General features: G+C 36.2%; 1 protein-coding gene across 9 annotated transcripts in view; it reads left to right on the top strand.

Moving 5' to 3' along the window:
- Positions 1-21,463, top strand: part of LRRC4C (leucine rich repeat containing 4C) — a 493,770-nt gene extending 472,307 nt beyond the window's left edge. For all 9 annotated transcript variants that reach the window (XM_051791728.1, XM_051791727.1, XM_051791730.1 and 6 more), the window contains one exon: positions 16,521-21,463. In XM_051791728.1, the coding sequence (XP_051647688.1) occupies positions 16,563-18,479 (1,917 nt within the window). In that variant the 5' untranslated portion in view covers positions 16,521-16,562 and the 3' untranslated portion in view covers positions 18,480-21,463. The remainder of the gene's footprint in view (positions 1-16,520) is intronic.
- The last annotated feature ends 988 nt before the right edge of the window (positions 21,464-22,451 follow it).

Here is a 22,451-nt window from a genome sequence, read left to right on the forward strand (position 1 = left end):
GTAACCTCTCATGCCCTGTCTCACTAAGGACAAATGTCAGGGATAAGAGAGGCTGCCTAGTACATACTTCTGCAAATACTGAAAGATTTTCAGTATGCTTAACTTACTGTTGACTAAATGCCGTAGGGTACTAGTCTACTTATATTGGATACGTAGCTCTCTCCTGAAAAAGAGCCATTGCATCTGCTGAACAAAATGGAGAGTTGCAAGAAGCTATTTTGCCAAATTCTTAAAAGTAGATTGTTCTCCCAACCTAGTTCTACAGCAGTGCTCTAGTGCTGTTCTGACAGAAGTACTTGACATGATACAGGCAAATGAGAAGTCTACTCCACTTGGAGTCAGATCCTTTTTTGAAAATGGACTTTCCAAAACAATAGGGAATTTTACACTAATTGTGGTTGTTGAATTTGAGCGTAGATTTATAGCCCACATTTCTAAACTTTGCCTTTGATTTCAGTTGAAGATAGCAGTCTTCAGTATTTCTTGATGGTAAACTGTAAACACTATAAAAAAATTGCTATGCCTCCAGAAATACCAGTGGGGAATAAGATAATCATGATAAATGTTATATACGTCGTTTGTCAGTGTAGGATTTAAGTCTCACAGGGAAACTTCTAGATAAAAGTCAATACATAACTCTAAGCTATTACCATCTATTAGTCAATGTAAAACCTCTTAAAACCCATGTACACCAGGCATAACACATTATAAAGGAGGAGATAAGGACATCATTCATTGTGGATTATGTCTGGTGTTACCGTTGCAACTCGATGGTACCAAGGAAGAAAAAAAGAGAAAAAGAAAGCAAATAACTTATTATTCAGAAAAAGGAAAGTTTATTTTTTTGAAAACTAAAACTAAGTCCACTCTTGAGGTATGATTACTGTTCTTTCAGCATTTCAGCAATCAGATGAGACTTCTTTATTACATAGTTAAAACAAAACTATTTGTGTTATCTTTACCATTTTAAGCTTACTTTATAAAACCTGCATTTTCATAGCAGTTGGCTGCCTGAACCTCCTGATATTCATAAAACCATAAAATCATAGAATGGTTTGGGTTGGAAGGGACAATAAAGATCATCCAGCCCAACCCCCCTGCCATGGGCAGAAACACCTTCCACTAGACCAGGTCACTCAAAGCCCCATCCAATCCTGCCTTGAACACCTCTGGGGATGGGGCATCCACAACTTCTCTGGGAAACTTGTCCACTATCTCACCATCCTCACAGTAAAGAACTTCTTTCTAATATCTGATCTAAACCTGCTTTCTTTCAATTTAAAGCCATTTTCTCTTGTCCTATCACTACATGCCCTTATAAAAAGTCCCTCTCCAGCTTTCTTGTATGCCCCCTTTAGGTGCTGGAAAGCCATTCAAAGGTCTCCCCAGAGACCTTATTCTTGAAGAATGGATCAGTGTAGTTTAGAGGGTAACAAGGATCACAGACTTCAACTGGAATAACAATCATTTGATTTCATTTACTTGAATGGAACAATGCCAGTTTGTCCCATCTGAGAATTAGACTAAATTCAGACAATTTCTTAGAATTACAGAGAAAAACATTGCCTTCACACTGCTGGAAAGGAAAAAAAAACTAAAGAAAAGAAGCCACAAGAATATGTTATGTATAGCATTTTCTTTTCACCTATACAAAAAAAAAATGTTTTTTTCATCATCCCCTCCCCGATAGTAATAACTGCAGTGTTAGAGGAAGTTCTTAAATCTGTGCATGTTCCTTATCTCTGAGACGCAGCAGCTCTCCTGTCTTTCATGAAATCCTTCTGAGATTTAGATCCCAGTTCAGAAGTCAGGTCTAGTGAAGGAAATTTCTATGCTTCTATGTTTCTGTGTGAAGAATGTGAAACAAAACTCCCCATTGTCTTTGCTGGTTCTAATTGCTGTGATTACATCTTGTCACTTCCTGAGCTTTCTTAAGTATTGAGCTTATGAACAGCAATATGAATAAAGAAATTAAGGTGTTTTTCCCCAAGATGCTTGAACCCAGGTTTTAAAAGCATTCTTAAAGGGCAGTCATTGACAGACAGTTACTTGGCAATAGCTGCCATTAGGCATGCTTGCATAAGTGGATACAGCTAGAAATAGGCAAATAACTGTATTTGCCTATGGGCAAATAGCAAAATCCACTCTACAATTAATTGTGTAATCTTCCAGGCTAAAAAGTCCACTATGTGATACGGGTCTGCAAGGCAGCACAGTGCTGGGGACATACGTGCTATATAGCATTGATATTTAAATGCAACATTAGCACTTACATTTATCATTGTTTTTAGCAGCTCACAATCACATGCGACTGATGTGAAATACTCTGGTAAGAGGGTGCCTGATGATGCCAAAAGTCTTCAGATGCATACTTCATGGAATGACTGCCCTATCAATGCCCACTTCAACTGCACATGGGTGCCTGCTAATGACTCCTTGAAAATATTTCATATACTTATCCACGTGCATCTTTCTGGAGTAGAGAGTACAAACAAGAATCCAGGAAACAGTTCTCAGCCAGTGATAACTAGACACATTAGCACTTTTGTCATTCAACAATTTTGTCATATTTTTCATGTTCTCAGACTAGAGCAATAGTTAGAATTCAAAAATTCAGAAAGTATTTTCTTGATAGGAAACAAAAAAATAGCTTTTTTTAAATAGTTGATCTGTATTTAAGTGTATTAGGTATACCTATGCATGCAGAAATGCATGTGTTTGAATGAAAGCTTCGTTGACTATGTTGTGTTTTATTACTATCTTTAACTACTTAACAGATCATACTTTTCTTATAGTTAACTCTGTGTCTTTCAATGTACAGAATGAAAAAAATAACCTGAATTCAGTACTTGAGCCTTTACCAGTAAAGTTCTCCTTTTCTTGAAGTTATTTGTTACCATAAGGTATGACAGCTGCTTTAAATCTGTGTTGAGTGTCTACACAACTTTCAGTGACTATACTGTAGGTATATACCTAATATGGAACATTTAATCTGCAAATGGTTAAAATTTTACAAAGCTGTAAGAAACTGAAAACAACATTTCCCAACGGCAGATGTTGGACACCCTGGTGGTATCTGTGTTATCTGTGATAAATGTTTTTATTGCTATGCAGGCCAACATAGTAATGGAAAGCTTTACTGCAAGCAGCCATATTTATATCCTTGAATAACATCAAATATCAAATTTATTCTACTTTGGACAGATAATTTTCAAATTTGTTTTGAACCCTGAATTCATTCTTGCTATGCATTTTTAAAATAGTTGTGTACTTTCTGGGAATCTTTTAAGAATCCATGATAACATATTGACATTTTAAAATATTATATTACTTTTTTTATATAGCCCACTTTCATATATACGAACTCTCTTTTAGCTGTCTCGGTTACTATTTTTTCCTTTTGTGTTCTCTGACAGTTTTAATTAAATGAAAATTACATTTCCATCTCCCTGAAAACTGTCCTAAAAGAATGGCATCAAAGCCCTAGTGCTTACATCAGCAATAATCTGCTGGCTCTATACAGCAAATTCTTATTGATATATGACATGGAGTCCTGACTCCACTGAAATCGAAGGCAAAATTCCCATTGGGTTCTGTAGGAGTAAATTTTTACCTATGATTTTCTCTAGTTACAAATGCAAGTCTAATGGTGGGCTTATGAACACAGAATACTGTATCAGCACTTAAGAGTCTGAAGAGCTGAACAAGCAGGCTGATACTGGGCATTGTATCCTGTTGGTAACTTGAAGTAGATAAATAATACTTCAGTGAAAATGATCATTTACTAAAGAAGTATGGGCTAGCTTTCATGAATTTCACTTTGATGCAATAGTGCTTTGAATTTGGCCAGTGATTTAAACAAGCAGGCTATAGGCAGCCTACATAGAGAAGACATTCCATCAAATAAATGTATATTTATCATGACTAAACCCATGTCGATGTGAAAATGTAAAGTAATCTATTATTTTTCTCTATAAGCATTATTGCAGGGTAAAGTTTCAGAGAGATAACATCTATCCTATCCCTATAGTTTATGATTCTTGAATTTAAAGATGGTCTGGACAGAAAGAGAATAACTCACATAATTGACCATTGTTTCCACAAATTCCTTTAAAGCTTTGATTTTCACAAAGCTGCTTTCCAAACTTTCTTTATTAACAATGACTCTTCCAGGCTGATATACATTATCAGTACCTGAATCAGTTGATATATTCTGCAAAGATTTGCACTATGTTTTGGATATCTCAGGAAAACACATTGGGATGGATGATATGGGATTGCGCTAGTGTCACATTTCAGCACATATGGAAAAAGAATGCTCCAGTATTCAGTTACTTTAGTTGCTTCAGAATTAATTTAACATTTTAATAAAATGAAAACAGGTAAAAATAAAAATAAAAATGCATAATTGTTTTTGTTTGCCACATTAAAGAAGTCAGCACAGTTATAAAATTGTACCTAGTTCTATCTCTTTAATTTTGCTTCCAGTGCTTGACTAAGCACGAAAAGGGAAAGGATGTTTATTAAGGTAAAATCCAAATGTCGTCTTATATATATGTGTGGTCACACATATATATGACTATGCTTTATACAAAGATATTTGGGAGTTAGAATCTAGTCGTTAAAACATTAGTAATTAGTCATTTTAGAGTGAAACTGGTTTTGGAACATGCTATCTTTCTACAGTACTGTGGTCCATGAAAACAACATCCATCCCTTACTAGGTCAGATACATGTTTGTTGCAGAAGAACTGACATTGAGAGAAACTGCAAATGAGATTTGAAGAGCTCATATCAGGCTGATCTCATTTCAGGGAAGGTCATGGAGATACGGCACTTAGGGACATGGTTTAGCTGGATAATTGGCAGTGTCAGATTACTAGTTGGACTTAATGTTGTTAGAGGTCTTTTACAACTGAAAAACTTCTATGATTCTGTGGTTCTATGTTGTCCTAGAGTGGTGCAGTGACATCAGAAGATACTTTGCCTACTTGCATAAAAACCAGTTATAAATCTCTTAGCTATTACACTCTTCCCTTTCCTTCTCCAGCTAGTGAAGCTAGTTCCCTGAAGATGAACTGCTGTCCTTTTTCAAGCTATTTAAATCTTAGTTGGATGGCCCCAAAAGATAATGAATGTGAAATGTCACGTTTTGCCACTTGTACATTCCTATGGAAGGAATTTTCTTTCAGATCTTTTTAAACACTTATATTTAAAAAGCAGTTTACAGCTTGCTGAGACCTGTCTGACATGAGGGTTATACAAAAGCTTTTCTGTGGCCAAGGATCAGAAGAGCATTGCACATATATTGGAGAGCCTGTCCAAGAGGAATTTTTGAGAACAGTTCACAAGGAAAAGATTATAGTAGGTCCCTAGGAGTCTCTACCCATTATCAATGTAGCAAGGATTGGACTGGGCTGAGGTGATCCACTTCAATGTCTGTGATCTGTTCTATGGGTAGAAGAGACATCCAATGATTTCTGAGGAGGAATACCATAGCAAGCATTATAAATTCTAATTTCAACCTCTCAATGTACTTCTTCAGACTTGCCATCTATAGTGTCAACAGCTTGTGGCAAATGCTTGTTAATGCCTCAGAACCAAAACGGCATCTGAAAGAATGTAGAAAGGGGAAGGAATGAGAGAAAGAATATGTACATGAAATGACAAATTCAGGATTTTTAATGCATTTCTGGAATGTGTACAAATACTTTGACAAGAATAATAATACAGGAATCTTTAGAATAGGACAGAGCATTTTTTAATATTTAATAAAATTTATTTTTAAATGTCATGACATGTTAGTCACACCCTTTAACACATAGATTAAATCCGCATTCTGCTGGAAATGTGTTTTGGTATGTCTGGGCCCCTGTTCTGCCTCTGCTGCTGACACCACTCCCTATAGCACATCCACTTTGACTCTTGTGGTTTGCTGGAACAAGATTCATCCATACTTTGCATTGAAGCAGACTCAGTCTTTGTACTCTTAGGGCCAGACTGAAACAGTGCACTAAGACACATTATCTTGAGGTCAGCAACAAGTTGATGTTTGCTATATGGCTGTCATTTGGAGCAACACACATTGTATTTAGTCAGCATGGAATGTGAACCTCACGTTTCCCAAGTATCATGTAGAGATGTGCTGAGTTTTGGCAATTGATTTAATCCATTATTGCCTCAGTTTCTTCAGACATAAACAAGAATAAAATTACCTGTCTCTTTTACAGAGGACCTGTGAGGATGTGTTTATACCTCACATCTTATTAAGGCAATCAAATGAAGGATGGATTGTTGCCAAAAGCTCCCACTGTATGCAAAGGGCCCTGAGGCCACTACGTTCATGCAAATCCGAACAACAGAACTATCAGGTCAAAGTTTGTTGTTCAGATCCAGGAAAATACTTGTAAGTAGATGCTGTAGTCCCCCTGAGTCATCACATAGTTTCACTCTTAATTTTATTTCATTAGCTGCCTCCTAAATTGAATTGAAACATTCTCCCACTAGTAATATTTAAAGGTGTACAAATACTGTATGCAAGAGCACCTGTGACCAACTCATTGCCCAGCAGTGATAGATCTGGTAATAATGTACATGCTATTCTGGCTGTACTGCACTTTGGTAACACCTAGGGTTTAATTGAAATACACCGTGACCTTGGTTTTGTTCATGAAGCATAGAATGGACATAATTACTATGAATCTACTGAGGGATATTATGGCAAAATGTCATATTACTAATTTTGGCTCCTCATACCCTTTGGGGGAAAAAAAATAGTCACAGATTTCAGTAAAAAACAATGTATTGCAGTTTCATAGAAGTCCTAAAACAAGTAATTTTCAAAAAAATTAAGTTCTTATATTTCTCTGTACCTATTTTTCTTTCAAAACACTATCACAGTAGGATAATTGCATTGCCCCTAATAGTTTCATATTCCTTCATAATTAAATAAACAGCTTGTAAATTGCAGACCACAAAGTGCCTGTGTTCCACTCTTACCTTAAGGGGTTTCCATAGCTACCAAGGACAAGAAGTTTAACCATCATTTACCAGACTCGAGGCTATTTGCAGCCTTAACTTTTTAACGCATGTCTCTTTTTCTCTTTGTTGCTTTATTTATTAGCAGAATGAGGGAGTAATTTGGACTCAGTTAGCCACTACAAATGCAGTGATGCAAAATGGACTCTGGTGCTTTAGTGTGTTATTAGTTGGATGTGTTTCCCCCAGAAGGTATTTTGAAATATTACATACTAACAATACAGACTATAGTTACCAACGTTATGAAATAACTACCAAGCACTTTTCCAACTCAGCATCAAATAATTCAGATCTTAAAAGAGGAAAACAGGAAAACACCTTTCTTGGCACAGCATCATGCCATAGAAGTATTTAGACAAATATCTATTTTAATTCATATCCCAAAAAGCATTGATGCAGATTTTACATGGTTGCTTTACTATAATTTCCTTTAATCTCCTCTGTTTTGCATACTAAAAAATGCATTTGGAAAAACTGCACTTGTTAAGGGACAAACTTTATTTTTTATGCCTCTGAAATGGACAATTCTCCAATTTGCTAATATGAAAATAATCTTCAAATATTTTAAAATAACTTCAGATTTTACTAGAGCATCTGTGTTGCCAAAGTGTAGAAAAGTATAGAAAACTGCTACTGATCCACAACTCTATTAAGTGCTCATCAAACTAAAATATTTATGTTTTCTAGTTTATGTTATCTGCTGAGGTTAAGAGCTCAGGAAGGCTCAAAGCATGATGTGTATGGGTAACAAGAAAATTTAGCATTAGCACATTCAGTAGATGAGCAAATTCTGTAATTTAGGAAATTATGTTTTGTACTTTAAAAACTAGATTCCAACTTTCTTAATGGCGACTTTCTTACTCTAATTGCCTTTTTTGTTGTTATTGTTTCTCTTCATTGTACTGACTACATTTGTATATTCTTAGACTGTGGTGTTCTGACCCAACATTTCCCACATCGTTTTTATAGTCTGTGAGTAGGGAGAAAATTCTGGAAGGAACGAGGGCTAACATCTTGGATTCCATCAGCCTTGCACATTTTTGCCTTTCCATCTTTTGAAAGACACAAATTTTAATGTTTCGTATACTTAAATTGCAGATTTTTGCCTACCACTTTGAAATGCCGTATTATGTTGTTGAAAAGTATGTTAATTTATACAATTTAATTTTTCCATGTATAAAAATTGAAATATTCTACCAGACCAAAACTAGTTTGTTTGAGTTAAAGCATCACTGTGTTATGTCTAAGAAGATGTTGTTAAATCACTGCTAGTCTACTAAAAACAAAGAAATACTAATGTTTCAAAAAATGACCCAGTGTGACAGGATTGAAAATTGCTCTGAAAATTGTTTTGGAGCAGTGCTTTAGAACAGCATATAACTTTTTATTAAGGGTTGGTTTTATACTAATTTTGTTGTGGTTCATAGGTGCCTTCCTAATGTGGATCTGTGATTTTACTGTGATAATAAATGAAAAAAGAATTTAAAAAGCATAGTTATAGAAATAGTGCAGTTTAATTGATGCTCACTGAGGTGTTTGTGGCATAAGACAGAGAAATTCTGAAGGTTCTCGTATGACTTCCCCTTATATCATGGTTGGCACATGAGATGTAGTGGCATGCATCTGTAATTCAGAGAATTTTCTTATAAGGCTATTGTAAAATTCCTACTGTCCAGATATCTGTTTCTCCCTACATAAATATCTCTCCAGAAAAATATATAAGAGGAAAAAAACAACAAAACTTCTGAGAAGCTGTTTTATCAACTGAATTAATGAAGCAAAATGTAACTTGAGTAACCCAGGGGATCAGTGATGAGGTAGAAAACCTTTTTACCTTTACGTAATTGGTTTGAATCAAGCCCAAGTCAATATAGAACAAAAGTTCCTAATGTCTACATGGGGTCTCAAGAAAATGAACCTAAATTAACTTTGAAAAGGGACTAGCTAAACTACATTACATCCTTTTCTGAACATTCTTAATTGAAATTACAGTGGCCTTGATTCAATTTAGCTTAAATTAAATTTGAAATAAGAATGTCCACACAAAGATTTAATGTAATATAATTAACCCACTTAAAAGTTAATTCCAATTAAAATTCTAGAACGTTTCTAGGTGCACTAGTACCAAGCTGTATTGTTGTGGCTTTTATGAAAGAATTTAAGTTAGTTCATCATGAATAATTCATAGATTGCTCCTATTCATACCACTGTGAGTAGTCTGAACAGATAAGTTAGGTCTGTTTTGTCCTCTTTGCCCTTTGAGTGACATCCAGGGAAAGGACAATAAAGAAGTCAAATAATTCCTCTTAATAAAACTAAATCTTCCTAAAGAAATATTCATTACATATCATCTGATTTTTTCTATGGTTTTCCTATGAAATTAGCAAATATTATGAGTTATACTGAGGATAGAACTGCAAATGATGCTTAAGAGTAAAATAATATTTATAAATAGAGGGGAAATACGAGACTGATACAGATTCAAACACTGTAAATTATCTTAATTTCCAGCTAAAATGCAAATATTTTTTCTTGGACCAATGTACACTCAAATCCTCCTTTTTAAAATGTTTATTTCATGTTCATTTCTGTTACCTGAAGTTAAAGTGAAAGTTTTAAACCTTAGAAGAACATGAGAGAGGAAACATGAAATCATGCTGGAAAATGAGGCATGTGAAATAAAGCCGTTTTCTGTATAACAAAATGAAAGAAAAGAAGAAAAAGGCAGACTGGGTCGAACTCATCCTTGATTGAACTCCCCTGAAATCAGTGGTGATTTAGGAGGATTGAATGTGTCCAATCACATTTAAGTCTTTCAGGTATGTGTCTTAGTGATTCAGCTGAATCTTGAAAGGCTTGCAGAAGAGAACTGGGAGGTATCTGGGGTACAGCAATACCCACTTTGCCTCCTACACTTACATGCTTGAACGGGCCACAAAAAATCCCAACTACGTCCCAGAGCAAAACAGTGAAACATGCAAAGAGGAGAATAATTTGCATTGGGAGTGTTTTGATTTGTCTGGTCTCACAAGTAATCAGTTTGCATTGCAGGGCTGTCTATCTATCCCTCTTTGGCCTCGACCATATTTAACTAAAAATAAAATAAAAAGCAAATATATGAAAACTGCTAGCCTTTAAAACATCCCAGGTTTTAGACATTATTGCAATGGCTCCCTTAACTGTTGTAGAGACATTTAAAATCCTATAGCACTGAAAAGGGAAAAGTGATTTTTAAGAATGAAGGAAAAGATACACAGCTATATAGTTGCAGTCATGGGTTTTCATTGTAAAACAATCTGTTTAAAAAACCCGAAACACTTCAGACAGGAGTCAGTCCATGAGGAAAATGAAAAGTAAGATTAGGAAGAGGAAGATATGAGATCTACTGTAAACCAGTTCACTGATTTTGCATGATGATTATTTCAATGCTCTGTTAAGAACATAGTATGTCTTCCTTTGTTAGTGGCAAAGGCATTCAGTGGAGAAAGACAATGGTGTCATTGTACTGTATAGGGGCAGGGAACAGCATGCAAAGTGTTTGTACTGCTCTTGAACTGAAAGCTCTAGTCCTCGGGGGTTCAACCAGGTGGAAAGGTATTTCAGGACAGAAAAGCGGGGGAGGTGAGGTAGGTGGAAGGGTATGGTGAGTGAATCCCTAGCAGTGTGGTTCCATCAGCCCAACCCTTTACAGCCACCTGGGGACACACATGTGAGGCTGCAGGACCATTTGCAGAGCAGATGTTGGTAGAGGATTTCTGACCCCAGTGGAGCTGCCTGCCCACAGCTCAGTCTCTGTTCTGGGACAAGGATTAACCCTCATGTGTTTCAGTATTTTGTGAAGCTAAAGCATATCGTGTGCTTGTCGGCTTGTATCTACGCTGAAATTCCTTTGGCTTCCTCTGCTGACATTGCTGCCAAAAGGGGATCAGTCTCAGGCTCTGAGAGCATTCAGAGCTCCTGAAAAGAGAGTCAAAAGAGTCACTTCTGCATAAGGTCTTCCTGGGATTTGGACTTATTTTTATTGCTGTATTCCATGTTCTGTCCACACAGAAACTATTTTCAATTCTCTGGTGCTGATGCTACCAGAAGAGACATCCCAGAATAATTAGCTGCTTGACACACCTAACTCCTCTTCACATGTTTGAAATCTGCAGTTTAATTTGCAACTGTAGAGTGGCTTGTTTTCTGAATAAAATGCAGATATCATTGCAAAGGGTTTTTCTCTCAAAAAGGGTGTGATGTACAGCATACATAACAGTGCTATATGAAGTGAAGGAAAGATGCATTTTCTGAGTGCATTCACGTATTTGTCAACTTGAAAGGGATTTGAATGCTCCTCATCCTGAAATTTTCTGGGACATGGCTGAGGGAGAGTTTTGATTACCTTAACTGTGCTTCAGTTGAGACTTAACTGTGATGTACTTGTGATGATTTAATTTTACTGAGATAGTTTAAACACCTGATATCTGATAAATTTGTCTACATAGTCAGTGACACCTAGCATCACATCTCAGGATTTCATGGCAGATATACAGCACAAACCAAAATGTGCTAGATCACACTGTATCTTAAACCATGTATTGGGATAAAGCCATGGCCTTTGTGCTGCACAGCTCTGCTGCTGAGATTCATAGACCCACAGACTAGATGGAAAGCTAAGTATGAGTTGCCAAGAGCAACTAAACTGCCAGTGATCCAGCTAAGGATCACTGGAGCTTGGGGAAATATCTTTGCCACCTCATTAGGCAGATCTTTGGAAATGGTGTAGAAGTTCTTTTTTTGTAATCAAAGCCCACCATTACAGGAAAATCCTTCAGTGATCAGAATAATCATAATCACTTTCTCCTGGTAATATAACAAAGGGAGAAGAAAGCACATCAGTCTCAAGACCTAATTACCAAAAAGAAAAAGAAAAGAAAAATTAATTTGGGATACTATTACAATGTACATAAGAAGACATTTCTGGCAAAGTGGCAAAGTTAGATTTCAGCAGCATAACTACCGCATCCTTCAAGCTGCCCCTAAGGAAAGCTGCACTGTGCATGTCTGTAGAGGTAGATTAGCTCTGTCATTCCTTGCTTCATCTTCTGCATTGGATCTTAAGAGGGTAATGCTTTTTGCTCAGAGGAAAATGTGTAGTACATCAAGACTAACAAAGTGTCAGATAAGCAATAGAGAGGAGAACATGCATATCAAATGCCAATTTCAGAAAGATTTTTTTTTTCCCTGTGGAAATAGAAAACAAACCAAACAACTCTCCATATATGTCTAGGAATGTCTCCAAGGCCATAAAGAGAATATACATTCCTGTATTAAAATAACAGATGATAATTAGAACAGTGCCACAGATAGACTTAAGGTCATGTTTGGAAACACATTTGATAATTGCACTGTGTCTGGGCAACTCACTGCGTATTAAGGAAATTCTCAGCATTTTAAACTACATTTTAAGTCTATACAGCAGAGGGCACTAGTGTTACTGTATTGACCATGAAGTTACTATTTTGGTACCAGAAAAATGAAAAAAAAAAAAAATACTTAGAAGACAAAGAGTTGTCAACAAAGACTAAAGCTGGTTGATGGTCTATGTTCCATGTGTGGGTTTGTTAAGCTAAATCTTCATGTGTCTCTGGCATAATAGGTATTGAATAGCAAATTACTCTAGTACAGAGTTCCAGATGGATCTTTATGTAAAGCCCATTAAAATATTTCCATAATGTTCTTTAAGGGTTTAAATTAATTTTAGAGTGTGTTTTTGTGTTGGATAATTTTTTTCCAGGGTATTTCCAAGGTATTTATGATTTAAAATTACCCTGATGTGAAATACCTGCACCAAGACTTCCTGAATATTTAAGTTCTGAGCTGTGGAAGACCGCTAGTATAAAAGAAAGGGCCTTTTTAATACATTCCACTACCACTAGGTCTCTTACTGCAGTATTAGCCTCATGCAAAGCTCACTAGTTGGAAGGGAGGACTTGCAAGGCATATACTTGCCTAGCATATTTTCTGCTAGTCATAATTGCTTTTTTGGATCATCAACTGCCCTGTACTTCAGCAGAACCAAGTTCAATACCAAGTGTGGTCTTATGCTAAAAACTGCATTTTGTTTCCTATATTGCCAACAAAGAGGGAAAAAAGTTGAGTTGTGTAAATAAATCCAATGTTAAATCAAATGGTGGCTACAAAAGCTAAGATTTGCTCCCACTGCCTCCCTGAATATGTTGCAGAGGGGTGACAATATAGATCTTCTGTACTTATATATTAAAAAAGATCCAGCTTAGACACAGAAAGATCAAACATACCAACACATATGAAAACATATCTCGAACTTTGTATCCCCATCTCACAAAATGGTGATCCTGTCTTCTTCAGAGAAGCTAACAATTAGTGAGTAACCAAGTTTGTATTTGAATTTGAATCTTGCAGAAACCCGATGGTGTCAGACTTCCCTGGAGGTCTTTGATAGATTGTAGTACTGAGGCACATGTTTGATTGAGACATCACTAGCACATGACTAGGGAAATCAGTAAATGTAAAAGCCATGGGCAATTTTTGCCTTCAGCATACGGAAAGAGCTGTTTTATGTGAATGATTCATTGTTTGAGTCAATAACCGAAGATAGAAAGGATATAGGGAATTTATTTTAAGAACATAAAACAAAAGCATTTCTTTCAAAAATCTTTTTGCAATTGAGACATGGAAACATTTTAGTTTAGGTTGAGCAATATTTGCTAGTCAGTCTCATAACTGAATAATTTATATGTTATGATGAAGTACTGTATTCAAGTAAAATGGTTTTAGCTTTTTTAATTTTTTTTTCTTTTTACACCCAATGAGAGTATGTGTAGTGATGAAAAGGGAAGATTTGCTGGATAAAAGACTAGGTGAAGGCAATGGGGTAATACCATTAGGCTCAAGGAGTTGGAATGGGAGGAAAGTGCCTCGGAGTGCTTGCAGCATAGTTTGGGATCATCAGCTTCATGGAGGTTAGCAAAGAGCAACTGAAGGAACTTTATGCATTATCTGATGCTGGGGGCTTGCTCTCTCATGACCTTTCTTATTTCTCTATACTTTCTTGTTCTACAAGTGCTATAGTTTTCCTGGTCCTTCAGGGTATCCAGGATACTGGAATGAGAGCAGAAAGTAACAAAAAGAAAGGTAGAGAAACCATAGGACATCTTGTAGAGCTGGCCTTTAATAGTGAATAGGTCTGAGATAGAACACAGAAGATTCCCATGCCTCTACAAGCCGCATGTGCTGCCTATGCCACACCAGTCTTATACAACTGGCATCTCTGAAGCTGACATAACATTGCACCAGTTCAATGGTAAAATAATTGGTTTGATGTGTTTCTGTGACTGTTTTATTACCTGTTAATGGAATTCATTATTCAGTCCAAGTCCTTAGGGGATAAGTTTTAGAAGAATTTTAAAAATGAGAATAGAAAAAAAAATTACTGAAAAAAACCCAAACGGAAACAAACAAAGCCACCCCTCCCCTCCAAAAAAGACAAAAACACTAATTCAATCACATTAACTATCACAGAAAATGGTTAATTACTATCCAACAGCAAAATCCATGGGTCACAGATCTTAACTAACAACCCTAAAATTGATATTAGATTCTAATATAATTCTTTTGGACAGAAGGGGCAGATTTTTCTTCATAACAGTGTAAGAAGGATGGGAACTATGTGCTTTTCACCCCCTATTTGTGGATAGTTTTACTACAGCTGGATTTTTGATGTAACCGAACTTGAATTTTAATGATTAGAGTGTTTCTCCATATGTTCTGTTCAGTACCTGTGAAGAGATAAGTGACCTTGTAAGCCTACAGTAAAAACAAAGGTGTGTACAGCAGCTGCCCCTCCCCTAATCTAGTACATTGTCCCAAACCCATGAAGCTGATGCTCGGACGTACAGTTGTTGGCAGAGGGAAGGGATAGAGAGATGGGAGTGGTACCATCTAACGCTGCAGCCACAGGGTTCTCCAGTGTCACATGACAGTAGTGTAAGCTGCAGAGAGAGAAGTTGAATGACTTGCTCAAGGTTGCAAAACACGTTAGTTTCATGAATCTTTCATGACAAGAATTACGTTTTATAAATAGCACATGCAGAGCATATCAAACAAACAGAAATGGCTCAGACTTCTCAGTTCCCTTCACTAGTTTTTAACCATTATACTGGTTTTCTCTGAAGTATATTATTAAAAGTGAGATGAAAACACTTTCTAACTCTGAACCACTGTGACAAGTTTTATAAAAAAGCAGAAATTAATTCTCAAAAACTCATTGTCCTAATATATAATTAGAAAAAAAAATCATTAAATGAATTGCTGTTTTTTTTGTTTTTTTTTTTTAATTTTGTTGCTTTGTTTTTTACACAAAATGAAACTATTTGGATCTTGGAGTGGAAAACCATTGCCTTATGGTATTTTGTTTTACTGAATATATGTATTATCCATCTGGATACTCTAGGTTATAAATATGCTTTAAGCTTGCTGTAATTTATAAGACTTCACTTTTGGTTGATTTATAGGAAATTTCATTAATCTCGACAACAGAGGGACCTTGAACTGAGCAGCAGATTGAAAATGAACTGAGGGTTGGGGACTTTAAAAACTGCCACAAATGAATCAGTACTGAAATTCTTAAAATGGTAATGATCATTTGTAGTGTAAAGGTCTGATTTCCCCTTACAGTAAGATCTGTAGAATTTTTTTAGAGTTTTTTCTAAATGCCAGTGAAACTGCCAACCCTTAAGCTACAGAGATATTTTTCAACATTTAAATGGCTATTCTTATTTTTGTGTTCAGTACACATTTACTAATGAGTGTTTCTCTGCTACTGGTGCCAAACAAAAGAATTGAGGAGGAAATATTATGAAATTGGACGATGCTGTTTAACAGTAGGGAAAAACTGATGCTCAGCATGTTTCTTTTCTTTTCTTTTTTTTTCAATTTGTAATAGGCAAGATCTTGCCCTGTCATTTACATGACCTGCTATATTCAGAATTAGAGACTTCTAATTAAACTCTGATTCCAGAATCACATTTGCATAGACAAAGTTTTTTACCCATACCAAACAGGTCTCCACTTGCTCTTCATATTATATGATGTCTTGTCTTATAATGTGTAAAAAATGTTAACACCTTGAATATTTTGAAGATTCCCATTTTATTAAATTCCTATCTTACTAATTTTTGCCTTTTGAGACCCTTGTAATTTCTTTCATCTCTTTCTTTTAGGTATCCACTGTGGTTGGACTTCTTATGTACCATCCAGCTATGCACATTATACATTGTGCAGGAAAAGCTAGTCTCTGACATTTTCTTATCTTATTGCCAATTGCAGTTGATATACATATATGTACAGAAAAATGATATTAGACATTCTAAAGACTTGAGAAGCCTTTGTTTAGAGGACACACTTAAGTATTTGATATTAATTTAATGTTCTCATTCTCCCTTCTTCCTTTCTTTCAGACTATTTGAACTCCAGAAGGACCAACACCAAATAAATTATGAATGTTGAACAAGATGACCTTACATCCACAGCAGATAATGATAGGTCCTAGGTTTAACAGGGCCCTATTTGACCCCCTGCTTGTGGTGCTGTTGGCTCTTCAGCTTCTTGTGGTGGCTGGTCTAGTGAGGGCTCAAACTTGCCCTTCTGTCTGCTCCTGCAGCAACCAGTTCAGTAAAGTGATCTGTGTCCGGAAAAATCTGAGAGACGTGCCAGACGGCATCTCCACCAACACCCGGTTACTCAATCTCCATGAGAACCAGATCCAAATCATTAAGGTTAATAGCTTCAAGCATCTGAGGCACCTAGAAATCCTGCAGCTCAGCAGGAATCACATCAGAACAATTGAAATAGGGGCTTTCAATGGTCTGGCCAATCTCAATACTTTGGAACTCTTTGACAATCGTCTGACCACTATCCCAAATGGGGCTTTTGTATACCTGTCAAAACTGAAGGAATTGTGGTTGAGAAACAACCCCATTGAGAGCATCCCTTCTTATGCTTTTAACAGAATCCCTTCTCTTCGGAGGCTGGATTTGGGGGAATTGAAAAGGCTTTCATACATCTCAGAAGGTGCCTTTGAAGGTCTGTCCAACTTGAGATATTTGAACCTTGCCATGTGCAATCTTCGAGAGATTCCTAACCTTACGCCGCTTGTAAAATTGGATGAGTTAGATCTTTCTGGGAATCACCTGACTGCCATCCGGCCAGGTTCTTTCCAAGGGTTGATGCATCTTCAGAAATTGTGGATGATACAGTCCCAGATTCAAGTGATAGAAAGGAATGCTTTTGATAACCTTCAGTCACTTGTAGAGATCAACCTGGCACACAACAATCTAACGCTACTGCCTCATGACCTGTTCACACCGCTTCGCCTCGAAAGGATCCACTTGCATCACAATCCTTGGAACTGCAACTGTGATATCCTTTGGCTCAGCTGGTGGATTAAAGACAAGGCACCCTCCAATACTGCATGCTGTGCCCGTTGCCACACACCTCCCAGTTTAAAAGGAAGGTACATTGGTGAGCTGGACCTGAATTACTTCACATGTTATGCTCCAGTAATAGTGGAGCCACCAGCAGACCTCAACGTCACAGAAGGCATGGCTGCAGAGATGAAATGCCGGGCATCAACCTCCTTGACCTCTGTATCTTGGATTACTCCAAATGGATCTGTTATGACACATGGGGCATACAGAGTTCGGATTGCTGTGCTCAGTGATGGCACATTAAATTTTACAAAGGTAACTCTGCAAGACACGGGTTTGTATACATGCATGGTGAGTAACTCTGTTGGGAATACCACAGCTTCTGCCACACTGAATGTAACCGCCCTGGATAACCCTGGTTACACATACTTTTCAACTGTCACGGTAGAGACTGTGGAACCTTCTCAGGATGAGGCACAGACCACAGAGCAGGTTGGGCCCACGCCAGTTACCAACTGGGAAACCACTAACATGACAACCTCACTCACTCCACAGAGCACAAGATCTACAGAAAAAACTTTCACCATTCCTGTGACGGACGCAAACAATGGGATCCCGGGAATAGATGAGGTTATGAAGACTACCAAAATCATAATTGGTTGTTTTGTGGCTATCACTCTCATGGCTGCTGTGATGCTGGTAATTTTCTACAAAATGAGGAAGCAGCATCACCGGCAGAACCATCATGCTCCAACACGGACTGTAGAGATCATTAATGTGGATGATGAGCTTACAGGTGACACACCCATAGAGAGTCATTTGCCCATGCCAGCAATAGAGCATGAGCACCTAAATCACTATAACTCTTATAAATCTCCTTTCAACCACACAACAACAGTTAACACAATAAATTCAATACACAGTTCAGTGCATGAACCGTTATTGATCCGAATGAACTCAAAAGACAATGTACAAGAGACTCAAATCTGAAACATTTATGACATTATGGGGGGCGGGGGGTGGGAACAACGAAAGATGGTTTATAAAACAAATTACACAAATGACTGGGCTAAATCTACTGTTTCAAAAGTGTCTTTACAAAGAAAAAGAAATTTATTTATTAAAAATTCTATTGTGATCTAAAGCAGACAAAATTATGTGTATTCCTCAGAACCTGTTTTTGCTGCAGTTATTTACCCTTCCCGTTCCCGTTTTCCTGCCCAACCTACCCTGACTCCCATTTGCCATATTTTTCATAGGAGATCTTGATTCCCCAAAAGAACTGATCTAGGAAATTTTGTAAGAATTCTGTTACACTTTGGGAATTTTTATGGTGAATTCTAGTGGTGAGATTCAGTCTATTTTGTCACTTTCTCTTTTTTTCTTTTGTTTTCTCATGCCCTCTTTGAAATTATTCATCAGAGAATGGAATAATAAGAGTAACTCCGCAAGTGAAAAAAAAACAAACAAGCAAACCTTTTTTTTCCATGTAATGATTTGCTCTGTATTTAGTGAAAGCACCATTCTGTGAAAAAAATGGAAAAAACAGAAAAAAAAAACAACCAAAAAATTAATTTACTTGTGAAAACCTATAAACCCCATGATCTTTTAAGCAATTCTAGAACCAGAATTTGTAGTTCAAACACTAAACTAAGATTATAAATAAAATATTGGTTTTTTTCTGTACTTGGATATAGCTCATTTTTAGTGTGGCTTTAAACATCAAGTTTGTTAAAAATCTTATGATAATCTGCTGTTATGGTCCAAAATACAATCACTTTAAAGAGAATAATTAAACCATTTTGGATCATTACTGAAGAACAGCATAGTTTTCATTTTAGTTTATGTAAGCAGCGTACTGGCAAAACAAGGTTGTTTGATTTCTAATGCAGGATTGAGATAATTCCATCTAGTGGTGTTTGCAATTACCTCTACTATACCACAAGATACATTTCACAATTCCAGAAAAGTTTTGCAAGGAGTTTCAGCTATCACTGAATTTATTTGGCAAAGCTGAAAATTTTGTTCTGTTTTTTAACTGTCAAGAAGAAAATTCATCTTTATATCCAAGCTAGTCGTTTCCAGTTCAGTTGTTCTGGGGCTTCTAGGCACAAATATGAAAAAGGTTTAGCTGCCTATAATACCAATGTCAGGTAATCAAAGGTGTATCTCTAGGAGCAAAATCGAATCAAAATGCTGTCAATGGAGTAAGTCACAGGAAGAACTCTGAGGATTTTGGTTTAAAAAATAGAAAGAACAAAGACAAATCAGAGGACCCTATAAGTTACTCTCATTTGCATGACAATTAGACTCCCCATAGAATAACCAGTTTACATTAATTTAAAATCAGTTTACCAATAGGAAATGTACGCCCTTTGGCTTTCTTTTTATATACATTCTCTGGATTTAGATTATTGGTATAGGAATGGTGTATACTGTGCATGCTGAAAACTAAAAGGAAGACTTTGCATTAGAAAACCCAACTTCAGGACTCTGTGTTCTTCCAAGTAGAAGTTCTGCCAAATTAAAGTACTTTATGCATTGGGAACTGAATAGAAGCATTTTAAGATTATTTAAATTAGGAAAAAAGAATCTTATGTATCATCTCTGAATGTCTTTTCACCTATTTTCTCTCCTAACTACCCTTACTGAGAGTTTTTAGAGTCCTATGCCAGGTAAATAATGTTCTTATCACAATCTCTTCAGGCCTTTCTAGTATGTAATAGCATGCAGGATGAAGACTCTACTGAATGATATACTTCTATTCTGTAAATTTAAGATGGAATTCTGATAGGTTGTGGGGCTAAACATCTCTCATTGGATGCACAGTTGTCAAGGTTGCAAGTGAATATTGTAGTATGAAGGCCTGATTTAAAGAGGACACAGTGTAGATAGGTGACAATGAATCACACTCTGCAAGGCGTCTGATAAGTATAATACAGGATGAAACCCAAAGATCTATAATAATCTTCAAGAAACATTTGGCAAGACATTATCCTTTGATGTACAACATGAAAAATAATATCTACTCTAAGGGAATTTTAATAGAGGACAAAGATGGACCTGAATGTAAAATGTTACAGTTGTGATTCCTAGCTCTGACTATTTCTATGAAGCACAGTAGAGCATTTCATTGGTGATTTCTTTTAAGCACTAGGATAGAGTCCATACAAAACCACTGCATTTACACATTCCTATGTGTTCTTTGCCCATCTGGCTAGTAACATTGTGTCCATGACCAATACTTGTATGAAAATTCAAAAAATTCTGTCCAGGAAGCCTAAATCTGGACCATCTGTGATTAATGGGTTTATGATAAAAGATTATAGCTACTCTCTAACCAATACTTGTGAAAGCAGTTATGGTCAACATGGTTTTATAAACAGGAAGTTTTTGATTAACTCCTAAAGGTTAATAGCAAAGGTCTATAAGAAAAAGGCCTATAAGAAAAGGTACAGCCATTGTCAAATGGGAAACTGGATCATTGACAACCTTTGATCCTCTTTGGTGTAATACAAAATAATATCGGTGACTGTTTTCAATTTTATATACATTAATCCAGTTTTATCAGCTAATCAAAAAAATCAGATGTTCCTGGTTGCTCATAATAAGCATAAAGGAAAAACATTTGTGTGTATTTGGTTGGGTAAGTATATATGTGTTATATGTCAAACCATTTTCCCACCCTCTTCCCTATCCTTCTTGGAACTACAGATATTATTTCTGACTTCTTCTTACTTCTATAAAACACCCATTACCTTTGCAGATTAATTAAATACCAGAGTTAAAGAAGATCACAGTTTAAATGCTGAACTGAGCTCTGCAATAAAGTGAGAGGAATGCTGTTCTCTGTTGTTTTGATTCTCAAATCACATGCCAATGCATCTGGTTGCTGCTTCAGAGATGACAATGTTAAGAACCAAGCCTGTATCGCCTGCATGACAGAGCATAACTGATAGAAAGCTCTAATGAAATTTCTCTTGCAGGTGACTGCATTGTGCGTGATGCAAAAAAATCATGGAGAAAAAAGTTGTGATCTTGATTAGGATCTATCACTTCTAGTAGGCGCATGAGAAAGGACGAATTATTCTTCAGTTGACCTGATGGAGTTTGAAGATTTTTGTCTGCTGTCGTGTACAAATAGAAACTGCAAACCATTTTCTTTCTGGAATTTTCATCGAGTCTTACAAATCTTGCCAAATGCAGAGATTACACGTGAAAAGCGAAGTGAGTTCCATTCAATTCACCATAGAAAATGGGCATTTTATTCCTTCAGAGGGCTAAATCTGTGAAAATTATTACAGTAATTGTATTTTTTTGCTAAAATACTCTAACATATTAAAAATTATATGTAATCATTCAAAGATTCCCTGTCCCCACTGTTTACAGGTTGATCACAGAATTAGAGAGAAGACACATAAATTAATATTCTACTTTATTATACCAGCATCACAGTCTTATGAAAATATTTAATAACAACTTTTATATGTAAGATATGACAATTAGTGTAGTCTTTTCAATGAGGAGTATCAAAAATATTTTCAAATTTTTCACTCTCTCTAAAGTTTATATCCCAACCTTTACACGAGCCAATTACATAATTTTTGAAATTTTCACTTTTTTTCTAAGTCCAGGAGGTGAAGGTCTAGGAAATGTTAGGAGCTACCTTGCAATATCATACCAAAAGAAATAAATGAAGAAATAATTATCCTTATCTTCAAGATATAATAAAAACAGTTAGACTTCAGTGCCTGGATTTCTGTTTTTCTTAGTAGAACTATTTAGTTTATTTTTTCTCATTTGTGCAGGTGTTGCCAAGAAAAATCTCATTTCTAAAATTCAATATACAGTTTGTCTGAAGATAATGTTGAACATTTTATTGTGGAAATGGTAATATATATTAGTATCATAACTAACTAACACACAGAGTCATCACTACTGACATAGCAAAGGTTCATGAGC

Source organism: Manacus candei, unplaced genomic scaffold (assembly GCF_025592945.1).
Source record: "Manacus candei isolate 608988 ecotype Guabito, Panama unplaced genomic scaffold, ASM2559294v1 h1tg000033l, whole genome shotgun sequence".
NCBI lineage: Eukaryota > Metazoa > Chordata > Aves > Passeriformes > Pipridae > Manacus > Manacus candei.